The sequence below is a fragment of the Chenopodium album genome, chromosome 19 (genome assembly GCF_948465745.1).
Source record: "Chenopodium album chromosome 19, dcCheAlbu1.1, whole genome shotgun sequence".
In the NCBI taxonomy this organism is placed as follows: domain Eukaryota; kingdom Viridiplantae; phylum Streptophyta; class Magnoliopsida; order Caryophyllales; family Amaranthaceae; genus Chenopodium; species Chenopodium album.
In genome coordinates, this window is record NC_137852.1 from 20,402,482 (window position 1) to 20,422,392 (window position 19,911).

The following is a 19,911-nucleotide window of genomic DNA, read 5'->3' on the forward strand; positions in this document are numbered from 1 at the left end:
TTTATTTCAATAACGGCTTCCAAAAAAAAAAAAAAAAAAAATAAAAAAAAAAAAATAAAAAATCATAAATAATACCAAATTAAATTATCCTTTCCCTAAGTTTTTCCAGACACATTTCAGGTAAATTCACTCCAATTATTCACTTGAAATAATGCTAAGAAAAAATCTTATTAAATAGGCAAGACTATTTACTTATATTTTTACTCTCTAATTATGCTATATATTTGTATTTAATAAGTTTTTACATCGGTGTACATATTTTTAGAGGAAAAAACATTTAAACTGCGATGGAAGGTTTTGGTGGCCAACCATAAATTTACAGTTTTGATTGGAAACTCAGAGAGAGAAGATCAAAACAATTGAGATCACAGCTTCATGTATTTGATTTGCAATAATTTGCTGTGAAAGTGTGAAGTGTTCAACAACACATTCAATAATTTGGCTTCATGTATTAAAAGGCATAACAAGTCAGGAAGGATATGCCATCTTTTTATCTACCAAAACTGTCTTCAGCCAAAGGTTACATGACAATGTCTATGCATTATACGAACCCAAAATGTATTAAAAATCATCTACAACCTATCAAATATAGATTTTGTTAAGTGCCTCCATAAACCCTGTATATCTTCAATTGCCTTCATATCTGGGGTCGGCCATTACATAATGGTAAGCGATGACAAGCATGAACAAGCTGATTCCAAGTGAATTGGCCAAAAATCCAAGCATCTGATCGTCAAACATCTGCAATCAGACCAAAGAAGGAATTCAGTCGTGATCATGTCTAACCAAAATTTAGCATGGTAGCTACCATGAATAATATTTATTTAGCAAATACTGAGTAAGTACGCACTTGAAAAATGTAATCCTACATGATAACAAAGGTATGCTAATATGCATAATACTTGTTTCTCAACAAAGTATGCACATAGTTCTCACATTCTCCCCTGGTCTAACAGGAAGTAGCCATCAATTACAGAATGAACAGATGAAAGCAAAACCATGAAGGGTGACCCTTCATTATTACACATCTTTTGGATCCATATGCATCAAACAAAAATTCTAAAACCACACTGCAGTGCCAAGGAAAGAGCCAAGTAGGCCAGTTTATTTACACATTGCAGAATTTATTAAATTGTTATTTCTTAAACAGTGACAAGGATCCTTTGATAAGCTACTGCCTGGTCACTGGTCATTTCATAAAATCTTACGTCAAGTGTTCATATAAGTCAAAACATGCAAACGGGTTTGACACCAGAATTCTCATATACAATGGAATAAGCCTAGAGTTTCAGTCTACAGAAAACAAGTTAGCACCTCGTAGTAAAAAATTTGGACCTTTTACCTCAAATGTGAAATACTAAACCTTGTGTTGGCCTCAATGAAAAGTTACTGATTTCAGGAGTCATATTTTAATAGTTCAAATTATCTACTTGAGACTACAAAATAGTCCTGTATCAGTGTGAGCCAACTCAAACAGCTAATCCTGTTGCCGTGCCATAAAACAGGAAAGTTGGCTTATTCCCAACACCCCCCCACCCCTCTTTTTTTCTTTACCCCTTGCCCAGCCAAAACACAGGAGACACATAAATTTTTTTATATATCATCACAATAACAGGGCCAGCAACATCCTATACTATGGTTCATCATAACATAACACCACAAAATAAATAGATTTTTGGTCCTCAACCTCCAGCCTAGGGTTCAAACCAAAGATCAAATGAGAATACCCATGATGTATAGCCTCTTTGTGAGCATGGACTACAGAAATGTGACAGAAAGATGTGACACAGGTCTATATCTCCGGTTCAAAACTTTGCAATACTTTGCCAAACACATGAATGATATCTAATAGCCCACTCGAAACATTACCAATGAAATCCAATGTTAAACCCCACTTAGAGTCTCAATTTCAGACCACCCTAAAACACTTAGCATAAGCCAGTCTAATTAGCTACATCATGTATACACTCAGCATAATTATAAACTTATTCTACTTACACATTAAGCATGTGGAGTAGCCTCAAGCCCTCAACGCAACTTACACAACCAATTCACTCATGTTACCTAACAGCAATCTCAATACCTATGTTTAAGAACAAAATCTAGCGCGCACACTCCAAAGTCAACCGAACAAATTCAAATCTGTCACACTAGACAGCCAACTTAACAGTCGAAACGACATCCATACTCAATCCTTTAAAAATGCACAAGCAGCATAACTCCATATTAAATAGATAATGCCTTTAACTATATCACATCTTATACTGCTTATTAAACTAAACACCCCACTGAATAAATTTACCAATCTACTGTTCACTGTTGTCCTCCATCCTACACAAAACCCACAAAAAAAAATAACCGCAAATAATTAACTTTCAGTTGTACTATCATATCAAAAAAATGAAAAAAGAAAGGCGATCGCAGTGGGATTCGAACCCACGACCTTTAGATTCGGAGTCTAATGCGATATCCACTCCGCTATGCGATCCCTGCAATTTATTGACATCTTACTCAATTTCAATTCTCTTATATCTTATTTCCCCAAATTCACATCATCAATTTCTGCACAACCAGACAAACCCAGAAAAATTGAAAAACTGCAATTGAAAGCGACAATCTTTCTTAACCTACATTAAAATCAACAAAAACCCATCTTCAATAATTCCAAAACTAAATTAATTAACATCAAAAAACAACAAACAAATCGAAATTTATGCATTGAAAAAATTCAGATCGAAAATGAAATGAAACAATAAAGATGCAAAAATGTAAATAGAAGGGATTGATCGATGTCCATTATACAATCACATATACCCAAGTCTAAATTAGTGGCTTAGTTTATCATTTCGAGCTAATTTCAAAATAAATAATCATAGTAAGGTACATCCGAATGTATAATAGAAATCTGTTTGAATATTGATCATACCTTAGATTGTTGAATGTAATGAAGGTGAATCTACAAACCCAGATTAGAAGTTTGAGGAGGAGGAGAGTGATAGAGAGAGTGAAGAATAATTTCTGGGGTTTTTGAAGTTGACAAAGTATCAACGATGGATTTATAAAAAAATTAAAAAGGGATTAAGATTCGTGATTTGATTTATGTTTTTGTATAAGAGAATTTAAAAAAAATTGGTTTTTTTTTTTAAAAAAAATGTGGCTGCTGGGATTCGAGCCCAGGTCTCCACGGCCACAACGTGGAATTCTAACCACTAAACTACAGCCACAACTGTTATTAAGATTTGTGAAGAAAATTTTAAAGCTGTTTGTTTATTTTTCCTTTGTAATTTTCTTAGTACCTCTGTTTCATATTTTTTTGCAACTTTTGTCAAAAATGGATGCAACATATTATTTTTCAACTAATGTCTTCATTTCTTTCTAGGTTGTCATTTATCTCTATCTCTCTCCTCATCACATGCATAATGCATTCCTATTTTCTCTCTCTATCTCACACTCACAAACAAAATTTGCCTAAAAATCCGTGCACCCTTTAAAGTTGTAAAAAATGTGAAACAAAGGTAGTAGTACACTCAGTATTTAATTGCTATTGGTAAAAAAAAAAGTTAATCGTCAAACAATATAACATCATCAATTATCATATACTCCCTTCGTTTTTAAATACTTGCTACATTTCTCCATGCGCGGAGTTTTAGGAGAAATTGGAGAAAGTATTAAAATTTGGAGGTAGTGGGATAGTTTGGAGAATAAAAATTATAAAAAACAAAAGTAGTGGAAGAATTTGAGGAGAGAGAGTATTATGTGGGGACCACTAGGTGTGAGAAATGATTTAAATATTGTAAAAGTTTTCCAAAAAAAGAAATGGAACAAGTATTTTAAAACGGCCAAAAATGAAAAGTGGAACAAGTATTTAAAAACGGAGGGAGTAACATTCAGTCATTAACTAAATACTAACAGAATATTATTCTTTAAAAAAATATGCACAAATATGAACAAAATTAAAGTGGATGATACCATTAAAAAAATTTTAAAATAGTAAGAGATTGTCAAAAAGTGGGTAGCTAAAAGTAAAAAAAAATAAAATAAAATAAAAATAAAATTTAAAATAAAATTAAAAAAAATTAAAAAAAAAAAGTAAGGTGAAAATTGGGTATTTGGATGAATAGGTGGGTGTCCAAGTGAGTGGATATGAGGCGAGTATGATTTTAAATCCACCACCTACCTAATATTTGTGGCGAAAATGACTTTTTGATATCCGTACTCCCACTACCCACCAAAACCATGTTCGTACCCTCTCCAACTTAGGTGAGTATGATGTGAATTCTGTAATAACGTACCTACGTGCTATCTCTGTTGTCTACCCATTGTTTTGGTTCTAGACCTATCTTACTCTAATAGCTTTAAATCATGCTGGTGTCATTCTACAGATTTTCAACACTCTATTACATTCATCCACTTCATAGGAGTAAACTACACAACTACTCCCTAAACTTTGCACAAAGTTGCAGATCACTCACTAAACTTTCAAAAGTTGCAAATCACTCACTCACTTGAGTTTTGACCTTCAATAACAGGTAAAATGCAACAACTCCCTAAACTTCCTCACATGATTTTTAATTAGCTAGTCATTACAAAAACAATAATAATAATAATAATAATAATAATAATAATAATAATAATAATAATAATAATTATTATTATTATTATTATTATTATTATTATTATTATTATTATTATTAAAAAACGATTATTATGTAATAAAATTATACTCCATTCTAACAACAGCTATATATACACTCCAACAACTATAGTTCAATATTTTTGGTTTTTTTTTATATATATATTTTTGGTTTTTTCTGCTTATGCTCCCCAAGTGGGTTTAGATGCAGAAGAGAAACGACAATTTTGGGAGGACCTAGACGAGGTGGTGCAGGGTGTCCACCACTCAGAGAAGTTATATATTGGAGGGGATCTAAATGGGCACGTTGGGGCGAGCCGAGATGGCTATGAGAGTGTCCATGGAGGCTTTGGGTATGGGCAGAGGGACGCCGGTGGTGAAGCTATTATGGATTTTGCCCAATCATATGATTTAATTTTGGCTAATACTTGGTTTAAGAAGAGGGATTCACACTTGATAACTTTTCGGAATGGAGCAAATGCAACTCAAATAGACTTCCTGCTCACAAGGAGCATCGATAGACAAAGTTGCATAAACTGTAAGGTTATCCCAGGGGAGAGTGTGGTCACCCAACACCGGCTATTGGTAATGACTATTCGTCTGAAAGAGAAGGCGAAGAAAAAAGTTAGACAAGAAGAACCAAGGATAAGATGGTGGACCCTAAGGGATGCAAAAGCTAAGGTTTTTACAGAAAAGGTAATTGAAGAAGCGGATTGGGATGGAGAGGTGGATCCGGACATGACCTGGTTACGAATGAAGAACTGTTTCCTAAGAGTGGCCAAAGAGGTCTTGGGGGAAGTAAGGGGAAGAACTTCGGTACAGAGAGATACTTCGTGGTGGAATGAAGAGGTGAAAGCAGTAATTAAGCAAAAAAGGGAATGCTATCAAGCCTTAGGAAAATGTAGGAGTGATGAAACCTTTGCAGCGTATAAGGAGGCTAAGAGTAAGGCAAAGGCAGCTGTTCGCCAAGCAAAAGAAAAGGCATATCAGGAGGTTTATGAAAAGCTTGATTCCAAGGAGGGAGAAAGGATCATTTATAAGATGGCAAAGAGAAGACAAGAGGCAAGGAAGGATATTGGCATGGTGAAGTGTGTCAAAGATAAGAACCAAATGGTCCTAGTGCAAGAGGAGGGCATCAAGGACAGGTGGAAGGGGTACTTCGATGAATTATTTAATGGAAGTAATGGAGTTGTGATAGGAGATACCTCTATGAGTGATGAAGAAATCAACATGGAGTATGTGCGAAGGATTAGGAGAGTAGAGGTGGAGATTGCACTGAGGAAGATGAAACCTAAGAAGGCGGTTGGCCCTGATGGGGTACCGATAGAGGTGTGGAGGTGTTTGGGTAAGATTGGTATTGATTGGTTAACAAACCTTTTCAACAAGATATGGACGGCTACAAGGATCCCACAAGATTGGAGGAAGAGCACCTTGGTCCCGGTTTATAAAAACAAAGGAGACGCTCAAGATTGTTCTAACTATCGAGGAATTAAGCTTATGAGCCATACTATGAAGTTGTGGGAAAGGGTGATTGAACAAAGGTTGAGGGCATGCACAAGCATTTCAGATAACCAATTTGGTTTTATGCCTGGGAGATCTACTATGGAGGCAATCCATTTGATAAGACAAATGATGGAGTTTTATAGGGTAAAGAAGAAAGATCTTCATATGGTCTTTATTGATTTAGAGAAGGCATATGACAAGGTGCCAAGAGAGATACTTTGGTGGGCAATGTTGAAGAAAGGTATCCCACGAAGGTATGTAGACCTAGTTAAGGATATGTATCGGGATGTGTCAACAAATGTGAGGACATGCGGAGGGTTGACAAAAGATTTCCCTATTACAATCGGATTGCATCAAGGGTCTGCATTAAGCCCTTTTCTTTTTGCAACGGTTCTAGACGAATTAACTAGACCAATTCAAGATGAGGTTCCATGGTGTATGCTGTTCGCAGATGATATCGTTTTGGTGGATGAGACTAAGGATGGGGTTAATGTCAAGTTGGAGCAATGGAGGCAAAGGTTGGAATCTAGAGGGTTTAAGCTAAGTCGGAGTAAGACTGAATATTTGGTATGTCGTTTTGGCACTCAGAGGGGGACAAGCAATGAAGTGGTGAGTTTGGATGGAAAGGATTTGACCATGAGTGAATGTTTTAAGTACCTAGGGTCGATCATCCAGAAGAATGGTGACATTGATCAAGACGTGACCCACAGGATTAAGTCAGGGTGGCTTAAATGGAGAGCGGCCACGGGAGTGCTATGCGACCGCAGCATTCCCTTAAAGTTGAAGGGAAAATTCTACAGGACTGCCATAAGACCAGTGTTGCTCTATGGTACAGAATGTTGGGCTTCTAAGAAAGAGCATATTAAAAAGATGGAGGTTACGGAAATGCGCATGTTAAGGTGGATGTGTGGAAACACTTTAAGAGATAGAATCAGAAATGAGGTTATTCGCAAGAAAGTAGGTGTGGCGGGCATTGTAGATAAATTAAGGGAAAATCGTCTGCGTTGGTTTGGACATGTAAGACGGAGACCCGAGGGTGCACCGGTGCGAAGAGTGGAAGAGTGGGACCATGGAGGGATTAAACGAGGAAGAGGGAGACCAAAGATGACTTGGTTGGAAGGAGTGAGGAAGGATATGAAGTGCATGGATTTACGTGAGGATGAAGTTTTGGATCGTAAGGGATGGAGGAGAAAGATATATGTTGATGACTACACGGAATAATCAAATTTGGTTCATGTTAGCCGACCCCACTTTTGGGATTAAGGCTTTGATTGATTGATTGATTGATTGATTTTTGGTTTTTTCATTTTTTTTTTTTTTGTTGTTTTAGTTAGAATATTTTATAGCCACATACTAATATAAGTAAACAACCGCGTGCTATTAAGCAATCTTAATTTCAACATCACAAAAAAAATTCTAAACTTTTTTCTAGATCATGTTCGTTTCACAAAATTTGGAACTTTAAGTATTTTTTTTTAATAAACGCACGCAACTGTAAATTCATACGACAATGAGTGTTTTTTTTTTTTTTTTTTTTTTTTTTTTTGTAAGGAGGCGATAAGGGATTTTTACTACTAGGTTCTCTACTAAAGTCTGCTAATTATAAATTTTGTTGAGTTTAATGTGTATAATAAATCAAACATTCAAACATTTTTTTTTTTTTTTGAGAAAAGATAACCAAACTAATTAATATGTGATATATAATGGCACACAATGAATATGCTCATCTTGTTCGAAGAACAATGATTCCTAATTGTTTGATTTGGTAAATCATTCTTTCCACTCTGATGTTAATTGGATCATCTAATTTTATTTTTAAAAAAAAAACGAAAAAAATGAACCAAACTAGTGCCAAGGAAAAAATGAAAAAATAATTTTTTTTCCAAGTTAAAAATTTAGTTAGTTCCCATTAGCTTACAAATGTATGATTAGATTGTTAAATTAAAAAAATATTTTTAAAAAATACCAAAGTTTAGGGAGTTTACCTATTAGTATAATAGTTTAGGCAAAGTTTAGGGAGTTAACCTGCTATATCAGGTTACTACCTGAAAAATGATCTCCAGCCACCAGAGTAGTGAGTAAATTGCAACTTTTAAGAGTTTAGTGAGTAAAGTGCAACATTTGGCTAAGTTTAGGGAGTAGTTGTATACTTTACTCCACTTCATAGTTTCTACCAAACAACCCGTTTATTTATATTAATACCTCCATTTCTTATTATGTGTAACAAAAAGGTACGAAGTATTATTTATGAAACTTAAAATATTCCTTTGTTGCACTTAACAAGAAATAGAGGTAGTAATTGTACTCCATAATGCATTTGATAATGTTGTACGATTACAATGGAGAAGTTCTTGAGAGCAGGTAAAGGATCCTACCATGCCCTTAAGGTTTTCACAACCAATTAAAAAAATGCAATATTTAATTGGTGGGAAACAAACAAAAATCAAAGGGAAAGAAAAGTAATAAAGAAAAAGAAAAAGGGAAAATCATTTAATTAGTATACAAATTATTTATTTGAATACTACACACATTTATAAATAGGGAGGAATTAAGGCATATTTGATGAATAAATGGATGGAATATACAAAATTAAATGGAAGGCTTTTTTATGTAACAATAGTTGCTTGTTATTGTAGATTACTCATCCTTTGCTTAAACCAACAAGATTGACATGCAAGTCATACAAAAACTAACTTTCTATTCTTCTTCACCATTTTATTCCTTTCACATGACCTATAAATACCCAATTCTTCCTTAACACCAAACTCAAATTTCTTCTTCCATTAATTTCACCCATTTCATCACAACCCAGGCCTAATAATCAACCATGCCTTTGATGAACAGGCCTCGGGTTGTGATCGATGGAGTTAGAATAACACGAACCTATCGTTTCTTCTGGTGTAGTCACTGTGATCGAACAGTTAGGATTGCATCAGCTTCTCCCAACCCCCTACACAATTTCTTATGCCCACTTTGCTACAACCTTGTATGCCAGGAAATCGAAGTTTCAAGGAATTCTAATCTATCATCATTTAGAGCAGGATCCGCTGCCACTTCTGCATCAGCTGCTCAATTATTAGACACAATGGCTCAGATCATTAATCTGTCTTCTCCTCGTCGTCTGACTCTGAGGCCACAATTCACCACCCACATATCCTCTTCGCGACCATTACCAAGGCCTGTATCACCACAAGAAAATGCACTGTCATGGATAGCAGAACAAGAGCCGCCTGATCAGATGCCTCAGAATCAAATTAAACTGCAGAGAACAATACTACTTCGTGTATGACAGACGTCAGAGCAACAGCTGATGCATTGTGCAGTGACTCAGAATGTCCAATTTGCAAAGAAGACTTTGTTATGAACCAAGAAATAAGAAAATTGGCCTGCAACCATTTCTACCATTCCGATTGTATTATGTCTTGGCTTCAAATTAACAATACGTGTCCTGTATGTCGTTACCAGCTCCCGTTACAGCAAGGTTCGAGTAATAATAATAACAGCGTCAGAAATAATTTTCAAGCTGCAGATTATGGGCATAATGTTGATGATAGTGATGATGATTATGATCTTCATTTAGAGGATATTGTGAGCTTGAGCTGGCCAAGTTGGGCTGAGTTGATCTCCTTGTTACGACCCTTTCGATTTAGTTCGTTTCTTGATTGGTCCTAGCCAGGCTAATTCTGATTACTACTCCCTGAAGAACACTGCTCCCTGAAAATTAGAACTGTTAAATTAGCTCTGTAAGTTTACTATGATTCCAATCTGATTGTTATTCAGTATATACTATGTAACCTTAGTCTCATGTCTACTTACCTGATGAATTTTCAGAACATCAACTTTAAAGGTAAGTTTTTGACATAATTAACAAGGCACATTCGTTATTAGAAACCTATCTTTTATATGTACTTTTGTAAATATCATCAAGTATTCATCATCATAGAAATACAATTATAGTTTATAGCATTGCATCATGTATCATAACATTGTATTCAAGTATATGTTGATCACTCGGAAGCTACCTTTGGACATGTTTTTGTGACAGGCAGGGGAGAATTCGATAGGGAACCGTCTGTTGCACAATTTGGTTGGCAGTCCGGTGATTTGTAGCTTCAATAAAATGTACGCTATCCAGCAAACTTATCTTCCAGGATTACGTATGCCTTTACCAGAGCATCCTAGAGGAGCTGTGTATCAAACTTCTTGCTCCTTATGTAAACAAAATTACCCTTGAGATATGTGAACTAAACAAATAAAAAGGTGCAAATGTATATTTATACTTGTACAGAAAATAATTCTACTGGCTCTAAAAATCACCTTAGATTTGGGTTTATCCTCATTTATAAAAAAAACAAAGACAAATAAAGCCACATTTCATACTTCTAACTAATGTTGGACATGATTGCCTACTGCAAATTTGAAAAATCACACAAATTGGCAGTTAAAGTGCCATTATATAAAGAAACAAAAACCTAGAGTTATCTAGGTGACCTCTTTTTGCATCCCATTCATTTTTGTAAGGTGAATTAAACAATAGTCATACGAGAATCAAGTTACGGCCATTCCAATATGAAGATTTTGCTACAATTAGCAAAGAATGTGTACAAGTTTATGTGAAATAATTGTGTACAACCGTACAGGTTTCGGTGAACTAAGTTGTTTTCAAGTTTTTGAGAAATAAAAAATTGGAAGTAGGCATGGTAACTTGTATGGCTTGGGAAGTTGGTTGTTAAAAACTTAGATCAGAGGGATGCAGTCAAGTACTTATGGTAAGGGAGATCATTATGCCTAAACATCGATTGTTTATCGGGCCCTTGTGAAATCCAGGGGCTTTGGTAGATTCACTTCTCCCACCATTTTTTGACATACAAACTCTTGTGTTTTGATTTTTAAGTCTTCAAATACAACCAGTTGCAACTCATGAACCCAAAATATGCATCCATACATGGAAAATCAAACTTCTAAGCTGCACCTCTATTTAGCATAAATCAGCATATCCCAATAATTTGGAAAATTATACTAATATTCAAGGAGCATAAATCTGAATGATATTTTGTTGCATATTGTTTTTGCAATTAAAAAGCTGTAAAAAGAAATTTAATTACTTGTCACCGAAATATCATAAATAAACAAACAAACAATAGCTGATCAAATTCCATGAGATTGAAGTGCATCTATTCTCCTTGTCCTGGATGTTCGTAGACAATGAATATTAGACAAGTTGGAAGTCACACGATACATGCTACTCGACCTGACAGCATCAGGCTCATGAATCCCAGAGCTAATAGCCGGCTAAACATGTACCCTTTTAAGTATGCAGAACAGCTATATCACTGAGAGAGCAAAGAAGGATCAAAAGCATTACAAAGAAGTGGCTATTTCTTCACAACCCTAGTGATTAAGCCTGGAATGAACATACACGGTCATTCTCTCATTCAAGCTTTAAGAGCAGCTTTGTGAACCATCGTCTCCTTGTGTATTTGATGGCAACTCTTCTCAACAAGGTCAAGCAGCTTCTCCAAGTTCATTGACCATGAATTGAGAATATCATTGCTGTCCTTAACTACCTGGAAACATACGACCCCCATTGGCCTGTCTACCTTTGCCACCAAAGCCTTAGATACAACCATATCAGATAGATGCTTCTCCGTTTCCTGAGACATGTACAAGTCAGATCAGAGTGAGAAAAGACGGCATACACAAAATCAAGTCAAAGACTCAAAGTGGACAAGTTACCTGCAAGTTCAATTAACCCAAGTCAAGCACATGAAAATACCAACGCCCAAATTTAAATTTAACTTAGGCCTAGAGCATATATATATTCCCAATTCCATTTAAAGAATACATGCAACATACATTCCTAGCATATTAAACATAATTGCCATCAGAATTACTGAGAATTGCTGACTGAAACATCAATTTTATACAAGGATTATCAGAACCACCCAAAAAGTTGTCTAATATGTCTAGATGAGTTCAAGATAGAAATTATAGAGGATGTGCAAGTGATTTAAGCTCATAATGGCAACAAACCTTAATACTAAGGCATAATAAGTCTGCCAGTCTCTTCAAGGTGATCCTTGAGTAGTACTTTGAAATAACAAGTATGTTCTGCAAGAAGAGCAAAGAACCGAAATATGAATATCAACCTTATTTTCTGAGAATTATAGGTAATATAGATCGATAGTAGAAAAGCTTACATGTTCAATGACCCTTTGTTTAAGATCTTCAGCAGCTTTGTCGCCTAAAGAGCCTCCAAGCAAATTCTTCTCATTCTCAAATTCGCCCTCAAATTCATTCCAAAGACTGGTCCAAAGGACAACCTCCATTGTCACAAGCTGTTTCAATAGTGACCTGCAGCAGCACATCAAAAGAACCCATACCACAATGTGACATACATATTCAGAAGTATAACTGAAAAGGATGAAAACAATTTAGGCAGTAAATGACATACTTGAACTTGGGGATTTCAAAAAGGTTCTTATCCTCCAGAGTAGAGTTTAGAAGGCTTGACTGCATTGGATCATGTGGGGCAAGAGCCAGATACCAGCAAATTTTCCTCAAAATCTGCACAAAATACCATATTAATAAACTTTGAGATCCACAAGAAAGTGCAGCATGGTAATATTGAAGCATTGTTTACCGGAGTCCACTGCTCAGGGTCTTCCTTGACAGATGGGATCTCATAGATAGCCTTGTAACATCGACATATTTCAAGGTAGTCATTGTGGTGCTTGTAGTATCTGAACAAAAGAAACTCATTGAGGCCCCAGAATATCAACTTCCGATTAAAAATGTCAAAACAACAATAAGAATAACAAAACCTAGCATAGATATGGTAATCAAACAAAAAACAACCATGCCCATAGTATTCTAGACAAGAGAGATTACAAAATACACAAAAGCAACACAAGAAAAGTTTTGAAAAAAATAAAATAAAATAAAAAATAAATAAAAAAGTCGTACTAGTAGAGTATGGCAACCTTAAATTTAACATAACAATAACCAATCTATTTTAAGGATATTATGGTACAACCCATTACACTATAGGATATTAATTTAAGCTTGATTTGAATAAGCAAGGGAAGTTCTCTTCCTATGACAAGAGGGTGATAGTTCTGTTATGAATCTTATGATGGATTGATAAGATTCTTCAATTGTCCTCCCTGATCAGCTTTCCTTAAAAGGGCAGGGGGTTATATACTTATATGCCAAGGGCTAGTATTTTTGGATACTTCAGATGTATAAACTGAGAAATATAATTACGGGTTGTTAAGTTCACTTGTATGCAAGGAAAACTCTTCCCACTCTTCCCACCTAGAAATTTTTCTTCTTTGAGTTCTTTCCAACACTCCCTCCATCCTCCCAACACACCAATTTCCACCATTCCCAACATCAATTCTTCCACTCAATCCAGCATCTCACTTTTCCACAAGTAGCTTCCCCCAAAGCAATTTCAATAATCATTAACACTGTTGACAGTTGACACCAAAAGTGCTTTCACCAGCAACAAGATTCTAGAGAGGTTCTAGTCATCACGGAACCTTAGAGGCTAGAACAGCCTCCAAAGGATGCAAGCAACTTCTCTATTTTGCGATCTAAACTTTTATTTCCATAAAAAGTCTTGGGGCGTAAGAAAGTTGGGATGATGGTTAAGATTGCAGAAAGGATGATGGTTAAGATGTAGAGGTAAATGATAGCAGATAGAGACAAAAAGAAGCAACTGGATGTGGTTAGGTGGTAAAGTTACCACACTAATGTGATGGAGTGATGAGAGAATGAGATTAGAGACTAGAGGGAATAAAAGGAATCTATGGCTGTCTACTAAGCTTACGGAAAAATAGAATTTTTCCAGGATAATTAGCCTAGAAAGTCACCCCATAAATTTTACCCCTTAATTTATACTTTGGCTCCAATTATGCCATTAGTCTATTCTCTCTACCACCTTAATCTCTCAAAGAATGTAAAAGAATCCCCAAATATCAACGAAAGAAACAACAGAACGCACAGAAATTTTCCAAGCACAAGATTTCAAGAAGAGAGTACATTAATTTGACTATTTGCAACCAAAAAAAAGTCATGGTGCCAGGCAAAATCTACTTATTGAAAAATGAAACTAATTTTTACATTCAATCCCCAGGAGATAAAGAAAAAAAAACCAATAACTGCAAATCAAAAAATTTCAAACCCCACAGATGTCCTAGCAAGAACAGAATTAAATAAGTACTCCATAAAAGAGAATCTCGAACTCACCGAATCATCAATTCGTAATAAATACGCTTCAATTCTGGCAATGTTGGAATATTAGCAGGGGCCTCTTCTACAATGGCATCACCTTCCTTAGGTTTCTTCTTTTCTTTTGAAGGATCAATATCAAAAACTCTGGGACTGATTTTCCTGGATAGGATTTGAGCCCGAACAAAGTCTTTACGGTCTAAACAAAGGCGAACCTGCAAAACAGAATAATTTTCCAAATTTTAACTCATCATCAACATTTAAACACAGCTAAAATAATAAAGTAGAAACATTTATCTCCAACAGTAAACTATTACTGCCAGGAGAAGAGATAATGGAAACAACAAAACTCGAAAATGGAACTTACTTGCTCAAGAATAAAAGCAATCTTTTCAGTTTTTGCCATTGCACCAAAGGTTTCAACCTGCAGTATCACAAATATGTGTATGATGATCAATTACACAACTTTTACCAAAAAAAATAGTCCGGAAACATATTTTAAGAAATACACAAGGAATCATACACATAAGCAACTACACTTACCGCTATCTCTTGCATCAATTCAGCAGCTTCATCGATAAGCCCTTGTTCTTCCTTAATCTTAGCAAGGGTCTTGATCAAACGTGCCCTTTCTATTTCAACGTATATCTGTAACAAACCGAAAACGACATGAAACATATGAAAGATAAAATATTAACAAAAGACAAGCTCAACATGGTAATATCTGGTTACCTTCCCAGCAGATACACTATTCAGTGTTTTAATGAGCTCTATACGAGTATCAAGATCAGGTGTTTGATCAATGTAACCCATGGCTTGCTGCACCATTGCTGTCACAGCCTGTAAATAAAGGAACCTCCTGATTAAATGCTTCACGAAGGAATGATGACTCCAAAATTAAAAGGTAGGTAACTAAGAAAAGAATAGTGCACTATGTAGTTTGATTTCTGTCTGGTGAACCATAAAAATTATAAATCATAAATCCATATGAACTACACAATTTTAGTAAAAATTCCAAGAATATCAACATGATACAATAGTACGAAGTCAGTTGCTGGCTTGCTGCAAACAAAACTAGGCCTACAGTGGTGATGGCCTAATCCAAGACCCCTAAGGCAATATAATTTATCCATAAAATAGTTAGTTAAAGTCAGAAGTTTGTAGAAGGTAAAATTGTGCAGTAAGGCAGTAGCGCAGCTGATGTTATAATGCTCATATGAGGCTCATGCTTATTGTAGCGAGAGAAAATCTACTGGAGGTAACACACCCCTACTGGTAAAATTAATCTTCTAGTAATACAAATTATATCGAAGGCCCTATTCTATTCGCCTTAGTTTGCAGATATTTTATTTCCTATTTACTAAAATAACATTCTTTTGACTAACAAAAGCAGGGTTTTTACCAAATTTTCACTGATTAATATGTTGTTTGATCTTTATAGTTACTGATAATTACTGATTAAACTGATATTTACTAAACTTGAATCATATTTACTAATTAAAGCTGATATACACCCTCTTAACATTAACTTTCGCAGTTTTGCTGTACAATTATGTTTCTTCTACACTTTGTTTGGATAGCAAAGAAGGAAGGAAAGAAAGGGGAGGGAAAAAGGAGGAAGGGAAGGGAAAAGAAAGGGAGGGGGAGGTGAGCTCCATTTTCCCTCCAAATCTCTCCAAATTTGGAAGGATTGCGCTTATTACAGAGAAAGGGAAAATGGATCCCTCCCTCACCTTCCCCTTCTTTCCCCCAATCTTTTACCCAAACAAGAGAATTTGTCTCCCTCCCTTTCTCTTCTTTTCTTTTCCTTCCATTTCTTTCTATCCAAACAAAGTGCTAAGGTCTAGAGAGTAGAGCCTAAGCTTTCTCTAATTTCTTATGTATATATTCAATAGCACATTTAACCAGCTTCCTATTCCTGATAAATTTGAGAATTCTCACCTGATTCTAGTATTCTACGCATTGTTTTGCAAACAAAAGTGCATATCTAGGCAATCTAGCAGAATAGCAAGTTAGGTTCGATATGGAAACATAGTGTGGTCCAGTAAATGTGATTAGGGATATGCTACAATAGAATTCACCAATGTTGCAACTCAAGGTATATACTCAATGAGCAACAAAAACAGAACAAGAATGAAACATTCTAGGCACCAGTGGGGTAAGGAAAATTTTATCCTTATAGAAAGATGGATGGTATTAGCTATACTTGATCACTTAAAATGTGATATCACTTAACCTTGAAATATTCAGATTAAGGATAAATCCGTCTGACTCACTGAATTGTACATTTAAAGCACAGAGCCACAGATATCATCAAAGATTACATAACTATGTCCATAGCTGCTTCAGTCATAATAAAATTCACTAAAGTACAATACACATTAAGCTAACAACTAGAAAAATGTCATTACATCAAAATTAACAATGTGTACCTGTTTGAGTTGACCTCGGCGCTTTGACAGAACAACAATCTGATCATTCAAGGTTTTCCAGGCTTTAGCTTCAAAGCATAACTGCAGAATGTCACACGCAGCTTTTCTAGTTCCAGCAACATCTCCAGCAAGCCTCATTTGCTTTTCGACATTCAATAATGCATCTATCTGTGCTTCCAGATTGCCTTGATTTTCCTGCAAATTAAAGTCCAATAAGAGAACAGGTCAAAAGGTTAACAAGGAGAATGAAACAAAGAAAGGAAGCATGATAAATTTCATTTTATCACCAAAAATCCAATATATAAAACTTTGAGTTTGGGAACAAAAAAGAATGTAATTAAGTGCATAAACTCATTTTATCACCAAAAAGGCTTCATTGTAGAAGTTTGAGACAAGCTACATTTTGTAACTTCCATGATTGCAAACCAATTATAGGATGGGGTAGCTTTCCTAGTTCTATATTTTTGGAATGAAGCAAATCCCAACCCCATCAGAACCCACAGACATCAAAAGGGAAGGATACATCAGTGTAATTCAACTAACCATATAATACAAACACGAGAAAAAAAATATATTAATCATCAGATAATGACGAAAGTGAATTGCTAGAGAGACATGTGAACTGAACAGCGCTTCTAATTTTATTCTCCCACTCCCCACCCAAACATAAGAACACTGAAATAAAAAACCTTAAGTGCAAAAACATCTGTTAAATTGTAGAAATAAACAAGTCAGCCGGCAATCTAGCAAAATACTTGAATTGGAAGTGATCATCACTTATCAAATAGTGGTGAACTATGTAAATTGGCCAGAAAAATCAAACACGGCTATCCTATGAACCTTTTGCATGTTTAAGGTCCAATACGAAGTGGAAGTATCCAAGTATCGAGTATCCAACATAGACACTTGAAGTGAAATGAAGAGTTGGAGTAAGGAGCAGAAGATGAATTGCCAGAGAGACGTGTGAAGTTAACCCTTCTACTTTTGTCAACCAACTCCTCCCACTCCCCCCACCCAATTACCGAGTCTTAGAATCTACAACTATCAAGAACAAATTAAGCTCCAAAATTGTAAATACAAGTCATGCAACTACATGATTACCATCCCCCTTCCCCTCCCAACAAATACGAGTTTATTCTCTGATAAGCTACATTGCAACCTCCTTTATTCCGACTTCTTCATTTCGAATTTGTGTATAGACACTTTAACAATTAATTCCGAGCTACAGCTAAATAAATTTATCATAAACAACAGAATCGGATAGTTGAATATATACCCATTTCGAATTTGGTGATATACTGCCTAAAATTAGGACAATTAGATAAAGCAAAAAGGGTTTATTATCGGCAGTTTATGTTTTCTAAATCTGGATCCAATCAAAAATGGTAATTCATTCTATTGCAGCAAAGAACAAAATTGAAGTTAATGAAATGAAATTAAAGATCTAGAAACTTACCGCCATCGCAAATGGTCGTCGAAATTTAGGGTTTGCTTGAAAACCTGAAGCAGCAAAAGACTTGACTCAATTATCAAATTAAACTCTTCTTATTAACGAAAATGAACAGCAAAATTCTAGCATTTCAGTAATTAAATTATAATTCAATAAATAATCAATCAACCTTAGAAGAACCCTAAATTGAATAAAATTGACGATTAAAAGTAGAATGAAAAATTGAAATTCGATGATTATGATAGACATCGAACCTATGAAGCAGCTTCAATGGAGGAGAGAAAGCTGAGAAGCTGCTTAGACGGAGGAATTCAGAGAGTAAAGATTGAAGAACACAGTGAAGAGGAAACGTGTGTTTATTGCCTAATGACTGCTCAATATATATTTCCAACATTAAATTTTTTTTAAAAAATAATTAAATAAAAAAATTGAAAAAAAAAAATTGTTATAGAGTTCAAATTCGGCTTGATCAACAAGAAACTGTCAAAAGTTTTACAGTATTCCTAGGGGTGTAAATGAGCCGAGCCGAGTACTACCATATTCATGTTCAAGTTCAATTCACTTAGGCGAGTCCGAATACGATCCCGAGCTTTCAAGTTAGCTCAAAAATATGTTCAAGCTCGGCTCATTTAGTATACAATATGTTCGCGAACGGTTCGTGAAAGGCTCATTTATTAAACGAGTTGAGCGTTTCATGCATGAGTTTAGTAATAAACGAGCTTGGTACTTTGACATTTGAAAATCTCAATAAAACGAACATGAACGAGCTTCAACCGAGCTTCAACCCGAGTAGAGTATTGATCGGCTTGGTTCATTTACACCCCTAAGTATTCCTTATGCCTCGTTCAATTCACCTTATATGTACTGAACTGAAATAATTTTTACTGAACTGAAATAATTTTTGCTGAACTTAAATTATTTTTTTTGAACTGAAATTATTTTTACTAAATTGTAATTATTTTTACTGAATTGAAATTATCTTTGCTAAAAAAAACTAATTTTTCCTGAACTGAAATTATTTCTACTGAATATTATTTTTTTTTAAGGTGAAATGAATAGGGCCTTAGTCATTACCACCTTAATTAACTTTTAGGAAGTTGAATAGAGTAAGGGGTCGTTTGGTTTGACGGGGTAATCAAAATGGAATGAATAGAGGGAAAGAATCGAAATGGAAAGAAATCCCCCAATTTTGTTGTGTTGTTTGTTTTTAATAACAAAGGAATGGAATGAATGGAATGCCACCAGTATCACCACCACACCACCACCACATTGCTTCACTTCCCACAATTTCTAGCCACCACCCAGCCACTTCACCACTCACCGCGCCTCCTCCACCACTCGTCGTGGGGCCGCATCTCCCCCGCTCTCGCCGCTGCTCCCCACGCCCTCACAGATCTCCCCTCCCCCGAAAAAACCTCCCTTAGCCCCGCAAAACCCTAAAAACAACTCCCTCTCCCCATAAAACCGTCAATCGGCCCTCCCACCACCCTTGAAACCCTACCACCCTCAAAACCCTAGCCGCTAGGGTTTCTAGGGTGGAGGGATTGGCTGGCAATGGTTTTACGGGGATAGGGAGGGGTTTCTAGGGTTTTACGGGGGTTGTGGGATGTTTTTGCGGGGGAGGGGAGGGGCGACGATGGTCTGGTATGAAGGTTGGC

General features: G+C 35.7%; 1 protein-coding gene, 1 long non-coding RNA gene and 2 other non-coding genes across 4 annotated transcripts; all 4 read right to left on the reverse strand.

Moving 5' to 3' along the window:
* Nucleotides 1-343: 343 nt before the first annotated feature.
* On the reverse strand, nucleotides 344-3,063 carry LOC145595485 (uncharacterized). Its single transcript, XR_014102963.1, has 2 exons — nucleotides 2,927-3,063; nucleotides 344-741 (listed from the first exon to the last, which is right to left on the reverse strand). It is a non-coding gene; the product is annotated as an uncharacterized LOC145595485 (long non-coding RNA).
* On the reverse strand, nucleotides 2,416-2,488 carry TRNAR-CCG (transfer RNA arginine (anticodon CCG)). The gene has a single exon. It is a non-coding gene; the product is annotated as a tRNA-Arg (tRNA).
* An 89-nt stretch (nucleotides 3,064-3,152) lies between the features above and the next one.
* TRNAH-GUG (transfer RNA histidin (anticodon GUG)) lies at nucleotides 3,153-3,224 on the reverse strand. Its single transcript has one exon. It is a non-coding gene; the product is annotated as a tRNA-His (tRNA).
* Nucleotides 3,225-11,220: 7,996 nt separating this feature from the next.
* Nucleotides 11,221-18,630, reverse strand: LOC145593523 (26S proteasome non-ATPase regulatory subunit 12 homolog A-like). The gene is made up of 12 exons (XM_081649777.1): nucleotides 18,508-18,630; nucleotides 18,260-18,303; nucleotides 16,804-16,998; nucleotides 15,104-15,211; nucleotides 14,915-15,019; nucleotides 14,739-14,795; nucleotides 14,390-14,586; nucleotides 12,780-12,879; nucleotides 12,591-12,703; nucleotides 12,337-12,490; nucleotides 12,170-12,247; nucleotides 11,221-11,790 (listed from the first exon to the last, which is right to left on the reverse strand). Exons 2-12 carry the CDS (start codon nucleotides 18,263-18,265, stop codon nucleotides 11,572-11,574), a joined length of 1,332 nt encoding a protein of 443 aa, XP_081505903.1. The 5' UTR covers nucleotides 18,266-18,303; nucleotides 18,508-18,630; the 3' UTR covers nucleotides 11,221-11,571.
* Between the last annotated feature and the right edge of the window lie 1,281 nt (nucleotides 18,631-19,911).